This window comes from Terrapene carolina, unplaced genomic scaffold (assembly GCF_002925995.2).
Source record: "Terrapene carolina triunguis isolate 2854851 unplaced genomic scaffold, T_m_triunguis-2.0 Scaffold714, whole genome shotgun sequence".
NCBI lineage: Eukaryota > Metazoa > Chordata > Testudines > Emydidae > Terrapene > Terrapene triunguis.
Window position 1 is genome coordinate 19,616,622 of NW_020665065.1, and position 9,390 is coordinate 19,626,011.

Sequence of the window (9,390 nt, forward strand, 5' to 3'; positions counted from 1 at the left end):
ATATAGAAGGCAAACCCTAGGAAAATTAAGAGTTTAAATTATCCTCCACACGTCCTGCGTCCCACTGAAGTGAATCCAACCCACAGGTCACTTGGGCAGAAATGTCCATGTCAGGATGGCACAGTAAATGAAGCTGCAAAATAAATGATGTTTAAATGAACTCACTCTATTTTTTACAATCCTCTATTAAGAAATAATTGATACATATGTACTCCAGGCAGGGTCATTTGGAAGCCGAACACTTTATGTTTCCATCCCACACCACTGTCAAGTTTTAGCAAATTAGGACAAGTCAGCAAATAAGAACAACCTCAGGTATCAGTAACTGCTACTGGTAACAATTCGCTGCTATTGGTAGCAAATTACATTAGAAGCAGTTTTCTACAATCCCTTACATATGAGTAACTGCTACAGGTAGGAAATTCCGGTGCAGAAACAGGCTTGCCCGAGTGGGTGGGAAAAGTGCCTACCCAGTCTCGTCTCCCCCCCCCCCAGTGCAGGCCAGGCCAGGCAGGCTTGTTCAGAGGGCAGGATCGGGGCCCCAGTCCCGCTGTGACTACAGGGTGCAGTACTGGGTTTACAGTGACGCCAGGCCCACATGGAAGGGGCCATGTGACTACTTGGGGCCCACAAAGGGTTAGTCCAGCCCTGGCCACAGCTCGGCAATGTGAAGTCAGCAACTTTTCCAGCGCGCAGGCGCAGCAGGGACTGGGTGTTGCAAGGTATGCTGGGAGTTACAGTTTGCACGCCGCTGTGTTCTGCTGGGGCCTTGGGACCTGCGCTGCCAGCTGCACTACTAGTCCCAGCATGCCCCGCGCCACGCTGTGAGCCGCCCCAGCTGAAGCGGGCAGATCAAAAAACAAAAAAACCCAACCCCCCAGCAAGGAAATGGCACAGGGAGAGAGCCCCCCACCCCCATGGCTCACCCCACCCCCGAGTCTGTCCCGCTCTCCTGGGGCGGTGGGAAGCCGGGAACGGCCGTGGTGCTCTGATCCCCACGTGCAGCCCCCGCCCGGCCATGGGCTCCTGGCACCGTCTGGACCCTGCAGCTTTGCACCGGGGGGTGGTTGTCTGTGGCCCCCGGGGGGTGGGAGCGGTGACAGCCAGGCTGGCTGCCTGCCCCCTGCCAGTGGCAATGCCCAGCAACTGGCCCCGCACTCCGGGGAGGGGAGAGCGCGGCTTGGGGGGATGGGGCAGTTGTGGAGTGAGTCCGGGTTCGACGGGGGAGCTGGCGGTGATTCCGTGGGGGAGGGGGATAGGAGAACCGGGGTGTAGAGGGGCGGGGGCAGAGGGAGGGGATACTTCTGGTTAAAGTTGGGGGTTGGTTCAGGGGGGTGCAGTAGGAGGGAGGAAGGTGACAGCCCTAGGGTGAAAGTGGGGGGAGTGGTAGCAGGGACATTGAGAAGAGCCCTTGTGTGAAGGTCGGGGTTAGTTGTGTGTGGGGGGGGGAGGGGGGAGAGCCCAGGTGTGAAGGTTGGTATAGAGGCTTGAGGCTGGATTGTGGTAGCCTTTGTGATAAAGTGTGTGTGTGTCTCTCAGTGGCCTTTTCTCCCAGCAAAAGATGGGCACCAGCAGTTTTCCTCCCCGCATTCCACCCCAGTAACTTAAGTTTTGTAAACATTATTGTACCAAAGTAGAAAAATCCAGCTTTCAAAATTGTATTTATGAAACATAACTGTGGGTGGAGGGGAGATGCAGGTGCAACTCCACTGAGTGGGACATCGGGGCTTAATATGGCTCATAAATGTGCTAGTTAAGCACTTGTGTTCAGGGCCAGAAGCAGGCCCTGAGTGTTTTAACAAAAAAGACAAAACTAACAAAGAACCCCCTCCCACACAAGTAAACCAAATTCAAGTATCCTGGGTATATTGATGTTAGCCCAATTTGTTCTCTATAGGCTGAGTGGAGGTCTCAATCAAGTATGGCTTCAAATATCTTATTTTGTTTATGAATAAATGTTTTCATCCCCATCCCAGCAGTACCAGGTTTACTATGGCGTCGTCGCGCTGGGCCCACACTCGGAAGGGGTCCATAACTACATGAGGGCCAGGGCCGGCTCCAGGCACCAGGTAAGGAAGCAGGTGCTTGGGGTGGCCAATACAAAGGGGCAGCAGTCCGTCCGGTATCGGGGCGGCACATCCAGATCTTTGGTGGCAATTTGGCGGCGGGTCCCTCATTCCCTCTCTTCCTCTTTGAGCTGCTGCCGAAGAGGAAGAGAGGGGGACCCGCCGCCAAACTGCCACCGAAGAAGCGGTATGATTGAGGTGCCGCCGAAGTGCCACTGCTTGTCTTTTTTTTTTTTTTTTCCCCCGCTTGGGGCAGCAGAAAAGCTGGAGCCGGCCCTGATGAGGGCTCACAAATATGTTTGGCGTCAGGCCCACAAAAGTTTAATCTGGCCCTGGCATCGCGGACCCGTGCAGAGGCAGGATCAGGGCCCTGGCCTGTGAACGTGTCAACTCCTTGTGTGATCTAGAGACCAAATGACAAACACCCCTTTTAAAAAAAACCTTTTAATGAATTAAATCTGTGAATGTAAAAATTTCAGGGCGATCTGGTATGAGATGCTAGAGCTGGGCAAGTGATTGACACAACAGCTGTCAAATAACAGCTGAGAAAAATCACAAAATTCATTGAACGAGTTATTGGATACATACTGATCTGGCTGGACGCATGGCCCACTGCAGCAGGAAGCCAACAGCCACAGTCCAATCAGAGAGCAGCTCCTTGGAGTCCCTCTTAGACGCTATCGCAGCCGAAGCTTGGACTCTGGGGCTGCGTTGGGAAGTTTGTGGTGTCTCCAGGTGAAGCCACATTTAAGTAACCAATCTCAGAAGGCTGAGAAGGTGATAAGGAAAACAGGGACTTTGGGGTCTCGGTTCCTTCTTCAGGCTTGACATCTTGGATGGCTCTCAGAATGCCAAGGGAGTTTGGCAGCCCTGTTGCTGAGAAGCTGAAAAAGAATTTCCATCACTAATTCACTTTGCCAACATCTGCTTACGGCAGTCACCTGGCCTCCAGTACTGTAGTATCTAAGTGCCTCACAATCCTTAACATATTTGTCCTCACACACCCTGTGGACATGGCAGTGCTATTATCTCCCAATTACAGCTCGGGGAGAGGCTGAGAGACATCACACAGGAAGTCTGTGGCACAGCAGGGACTTGAACCCAAATCCTAGGCTAGTGCCCTACTGACCGGACTATCCTTCCTTTCTCTACACCTCCCCTCCTTCCCAACAGGTGCTCTTGCCAGTAAGGCCAGGCTTTAAAGGAACAGGGCAATTTGTGTCACAAACAGGTGGTTTTTAATTTAAAAATAAAAGTTTTGGAGCTGTTTTTGGAAAACTTAATTTGGGAGAGAAGTCAGTAAAATGTGGTTAAACTTGTGTTCAGAAATGTCCATTGCTGTTGCATATTTGCAGTGCAGTGCTGATAAGATTTGTCAAGTTGCTTTACTCTTACACTGTCTTGCACAGAACATGTTTGCTAATGTTTATGGCAAAACCCCTCCGTAACCTAAGTCAACGTGCGGCTGCCCTGCGACCCCCAGCCCTGCTAAACAGCAGAAGCAAAACTTTCTCTTCCCACTCAGTCCCATAGCATCTTGATCAACATGGGCTGGGCACCAAGTTCTGGGTCCTGCCACACCTCACTCAATCCTCATGCCTCTCCAAATCACCTACGGTCCCCCATAACCCACTGCCCCCCAGCTCAACTGGAGGCAAGCCCCAAGCCGCCCAGCTCTCTAGATGGCTGCTCCCCATAACTGGGATAGACTCCTATTTCCCTCGCTCCCTTGGCTCCTCCTAACCCACAGTGCCTCCAAGGCTCCCCCCATAAGTACACCCCTACAAGCTCCTGTGACCCAATGGCTCCCACCATGGTTATTCCAACCCCTCTATCCCCTAACTGCTCCCAACCTAAACCCTAGAGACTCCATTTTCCTCCGAGGAGCCCCCAGACTCCACAGAGCATGCAAAAACTGCCGAACTCCTGGCTCTCCCATGGCATCCCAGCACTCTGTACCCCTTCCCCGGAAACCAATAGCTCTTTATTATTATTAATTACATGTATTGCAGTAGCACCTTGAGGCCCCAACCAGGGAGCAAGGCCCATTGTGATAGGTCCTTTACACACATAATGGAAAGCCCCAAAAGGCTTACAATCAAAGTAAAGGAGGCAGCAGCTAGCAGAGGATGGTTTAGCCACACTTCTAACCCCCCTAAAATTCAATTCCTCCTTAAACACCCTTCTTCACATGGCCCCTGCTCTCCCTTAGCCCTGGGAGTCTTTGAAGGAGGGCTATAGCCAGAACCCAATTTCAAATTTTGGGCAGGCCAATGGCCCATGATCCTCCAGGTTAGGTACCAAGATCTTCAGGAGAAGGTCATTGCCCTTCCCATACCCACAGGGGCATGGCCTGTTATGTAGACTGAGCTGGCAAAGCACTGGCCCTATCTTTTATAACAAGGGCCTGGGGGAAGCCCTTCCCCAATGGGCAGGGTTTCTCTGTGTGTATGAGTAGCCCCACCAAACAGGGTGAGAGTGGGGCTTCCCCTTAGCATGGGAGACACCCTGCCCATTGTAGGAGGGGCTTCCAAAGACCCAGAGACCATAAGACCCTTTGCAAGGGTTTCTTAGTCCCTCTGTCTCCTAAGGCACGGGCAGAGGGCTTTTTTTGAAGTTTCATTGCAAACAGTTTTGCAAATTATCAAGTCCCTTGAAGAAGAGTTGTGAGAATGGGACTAATGGTTATTATGATCTACTGACAGGACAGAGAGGCTTATAGAATTGTGGGGAAAGGCCTAAAATCTTCTAATGAAGAAGAACCCAAGCATGCAAAGAGTTTGCTGAAATCTGTTCTGAAAACTCTGTTTTGTGGCTGTCTTTCAGACTGTTTAGGAAATGACGCTTAGCACTACAGGAGAAGGTTCACTCCCATGTATGGTTATGGAGACATTAAGCCCAAGATCATGAAAAAGAACCCTACGTTTTAGCACCACCTGTGGGACACGAGAGTAACAGTGAAATGTTTTCACCCCTCAGCTCAACAGAATCCAGTGACATACATTTGCACCATGTACTCCTGAGCTTGGCAAAGAAAACTATAGCAATTGAGGAATGTTAACAATCAGTATTACACTTAGTGATTTAAATGTGAGCTTAGGTGGCACAGACCAGCTGTCTTCTGGTTTCATTCAAATTATTTTATCTCTTCAAAAGAATGGTGCATGCAGGGGCCAAGGGATAAAGATTTTGAAACTCCATTGTGTACATAACTGGCAGTGCATCTTTAGTCTTCTATGATTATGTTATTACTTAAACTACCACCCATAAATCATGAGGATCTGGAAAATGTATTTCTGGAATTTTTCTTCTCTGTACCATGTGCTTTTATATAATCATTTTCCCCACAGCATGACTAAAACACATCTCCAAATAAAAGAAAGGGTGGAGCATGTGTTTGGAAAACAAGAATTCACAGCTTCACTCTCCCCAGACACTTGGCGGGAGGGCTAGCTCAGTGGTTTGAGCATTGGCTTGCTAAACCCAGGGTTGTGAGTTCAATCCTTGAGGGGGCCATTTAGGGATCTGGGGCAAAAATCTGTCTGGGGATTGGTCCTGCTTTGAGCAGGGGGTTGGACTAGATACCTCCTGAGGTCACTTCCAACCCTGATATTCTATGATAAGTCTCACTATTAGTAAACAGACACACCGCCTGCATGTCTTTACTTATAATACCTTATGTTTGGACGTGGCAACATCTTACTTAGCAGCTGGCATTCAGAGAAGCCAATGCTCCTGAAGTCCTAGAAAGAGAACCAGAAAAATAAACAACAAATCCAAGGTAGGAAGGATGCTCTAGGCAATCAATGCTTGCAAGTGTGTCATTCACAAACTAGAGAGAAAAAGAAGGTTTTAATATAACATTTATAGAGAGAACAAATGGAATCACAGACACAGAGAATTCCAAAGAGATGAAACACCTCAAGGGAACATATGTTTTGCATGTGTCGGTGGCATGTGAGGGATGTTATTTATATGATGGGTTTTATTTCTAATAACAGTTCAATGCAAGGGCATGAGCATAACTCCCAGAGGATGAAAAAAAACATATGCAAATAATTCAGGAAAAGTTATTTCCATTGAATGGATCTGCTCCAGTAAAGGTAGCCATTTGCAGTTGAAAATCCTAACAAATTATATTATATATTCTTCTTTCATAAGCACATGGGGCCCGGGGGAGCAGACTTACTATTATAAACACATCTGTTATTCTCCCTGTTAGCCACTGTACCACACACTGGAACCAGCATTTTCAAATGTGGTTGCCTAGACTCAGGTCTGCTCCACACTCCAAAGTTATGGTGGCAGAGCTATGTCTGCTAGGAATGTGAAAAACAATCACACCCCATCCTGACGTAGCTATGGTGGCAAAACCTCCAATGGAGGCACTGCTACGCCAACATCTGTCAACCTGGCTAACCGTCTGGGGAGGTGGTGTAGCTATGTTGGCAGAAGAACTCCTGTGTCAGCCTGTGCTGCATCTACACTTGGAGGCTATGCTGGTACAGGCTCTGTAGTGTAGACATGGCTTCAGATATATTTAGGCCCTTAGGCTGTGATTTTCAAAGGTCTCTAAGGGAGTTAGACACTCAATTCCTATTTAATTTAAACTGTGAAAATCCCAGTCAAATAAATGGCTTGATTCTCAGAGGTCCTGAGCCCATGCAATGGGAAATGGGAGTGCTCAGCACCATTGCAAATCAGGACACCTCTTCAGGTGCCAAAGTAGGGATTTGGGCTCCCATGTTTGACATTTTGGGGTCATTTGTGTAAAATATCTAAAATTACCCACTTTTAAAAAAGTTTTCCTGGTTCCCGACCTTACACGTCATTGGGATATTTTTAATGACTGAAAAACAAAAAAGAACAAAGGTAAGAAAGAGTGACGCCTTTGTCACAATGACAAGTGGCCCTAATAACACAACAGATGAGGGCACTGGCTGGCTCAGCAGACTGGAAATGAGCCACAAAGCCTTGCACATCTAGGCCACTGGCTCCAGTTCAGCTAATCAAGAGTGACATTACCAGCCAATCCGTGGGGGGGGCGTCATTTATGAAATGAGTTGGTGGGGCTCAGTCCAATGCCTAGGGGACTGGGCACTAATAATACACCTCCCCTTCTGGCAGTTTTAACTGTGGGTACTACTCACTTTTGAAAGGCTGGTCCTGTACGGACATATATACCAAACATTCCTGTGGTGTCTAGAGGAGGTTAAAGCTGAGGTACATTGGTAGGGACTAGGGTGAAATTCCTCAGATGTGCCCATTTTACAGAGAAAGGCAGCACGTCTCACCTCTAAGCTGTGGGTCTGGATGTTCCTCAGAGTACGTTCCAGAACACCAACCTGACTGGAAAGCTGCAGGGTGCTTTCCTGGAGCCGCTTGTTTTCTTCATCCAGGAACTGCACTCTGAGGAGGTCACAGAGAAAGAGCACAGTTTATTTTCTGCACATGAATCTTCACCCTAACCATTTTCTGTGTTCAAAGGGGCATTTCCTCTCAACCTCTCTGCTGAGAAACTCAAACAACCCTTTAAACCCTTCAAACATATTGCCCCTGCAGTTCTACACCGAGTCATGTTCCATGCAGCGCCAGGGCCATTTCAAAGCAGCTATTCCCGTGAAGTGGCCTGCCTACATCCTTTAGGCATGAGGAGCAGCTACCCTAGTTTTACTCCATGCACAGAAGGAGGATTTCATCGGCGTGACGCTGGCACAGAACTGGAGAACGCAGTTTGGCGGAAAGGGCTAACTTTGAACTCTGGCCCAGGAGTGCTCTCGGTAACAGCATTGATGGCTACCTGTTCTGGATTGTGGAAATGATCCATTTGTTGTTCCGTCCAACTTCTTCCTGTTCATTAAGCTGCTGTAAGAGTTCTCTTTTCTCTTGGAGCAAATTCTCATTCTCCGTGGTGATCTGTCTGATCAATGCATGTTCCTGTGGTTAAGAAAACAGCATGAAACAATAGCTTTGATATAGCATCCACAGATCTCGAAGTGCTGTATAAAGGAGGTCACCATCCAGGGTCTGATTATAAAATACGTATTGTCTTTGATGTTATGTGGCCTGGAAAGGGTCTTGTAGTCACACTCTTCCAATGGCATTTCAGATGGACAGGTGGAAAGAATGTTTGACACCATCAGAAGCAGACGTGAGACAATCCCACTCATTTCCCAGTCACAGAGTTCTCCCCAAGGCACCTGTGTTTTTGCAGAAAAGAGCAAATTAATTCAGAAAACCTCAGTCTCAATAAGTAACATTGGGTATTCCAGGAACTTCTACTGTGGCCAGGCAACAGTGAGCTACTGGGCAGCACCAGTGATAGTAAAATCACCACTGCCCTCCCCTGGCAGGCCCACCACAAGGGAAGGTTCTCTGCACTTGGGCAGTTTGGGGTTGTTAAATATTGGGGAATTGCATTCCCTTAAAATAAAGGATTTCTAATACACAAAATACATCAATTAATGTGACCGGCCAAACCCGTTCCTGGTGCAAGTGCAGCGTGCTCAGTGGAGGCAGGTACGCCAGAAACTAGGGTGACCCTGTATGTTAGAGAATTTGGAAATGGAACCTCCTCTGAGGTATGTTTCCTAAGGTGGGTGGGTGCCTCAGGCTAACTGAAGGCACAAGAGGCACCCCGGAGGAGCGGGTGGGAGGGGGAAGAGAAAGCTGCTCCATCTACATCTGTCCCACCTCACTAAACCAATCCTTAGAAATCACTCACCCCTGCTCCTGCAGCAGCCCCGCATGTGCTCAGCTGTGCAGGGGGCTGCAAGCTTTGGCTGCAGCTCTGCTCTTGCGACACTCTGCTCAACTGAAAGAGCGCACGCAGCCCTGCCCTACTGAGCCCTCTCAAGCGGCACTTGGCCTGCTGGGGCAATGGGCAACAGGGAAGGATTCTAAAGCACAAAGAAAGAATAAAGGGAGAACAGAGACAGAAAAGATGGAGAAAAACAGTGGAAAGAAAGCGAGATGATGGCAACTGCATTAAGGTATGGCATGACATGGTGGGGGTCACCAACCTGCCAAGCCACTGACTGTGGGCTCCTCCAAAACCAGACAGGGAACCACTGATCTGTGGTACCCAGGAAGTCTCTGTCTCCTTGGAACCTAACCACTGAGAGATACTCGTCTCTCTCTTACACAAGCGTGGCTCGATTAGCCTGATTTTCACCTCCCCGACTTTATCCACACTGAACTGATCTGTCTGACATTTCATGTTGGATTGGATGGCAGCGTAGGGCTTTTCTGGAAAGTCTGAGGCAAATGCAGCAGCAAAGGGCTTGGGAGGTTGCAGCAGGGCTTAATTTGTGCCAGGGCTGAG

At 48.8% G+C, this 9,390-nt stretch overlaps 1 protein-coding gene across 1 annotated transcript in view; it reads right to left on the minus strand.

Moving 5' to 3' along the window:
- Positions 1–2,513: 2,513 nt before the first annotated feature.
- Positions 2,514–9,390, minus strand: part of CCDC30 (coiled-coil domain containing 30) — a 117,271-nt gene continuing 110,394 nt past the window's right edge. The window contains exons 22-25 of the mRNA XM_026660120.1: positions 7,867–8,007; positions 7,361–7,475; positions 5,742–5,809; positions 2,514–2,950 (exon numbers count right to left, since the gene is read on the minus strand). Of these exons, the coding sequence (XP_026515905.1) occupies positions 2,737–2,950; positions 5,742–5,809; positions 7,361–7,475; positions 7,867–8,007 (538 nt within the window). The 3' untranslated portion in view covers positions 2,514–2,736. The remainder of the gene's footprint in view (positions 2,951–5,741; positions 5,810–7,360; positions 7,476–7,866; positions 8,008–9,390) is intronic.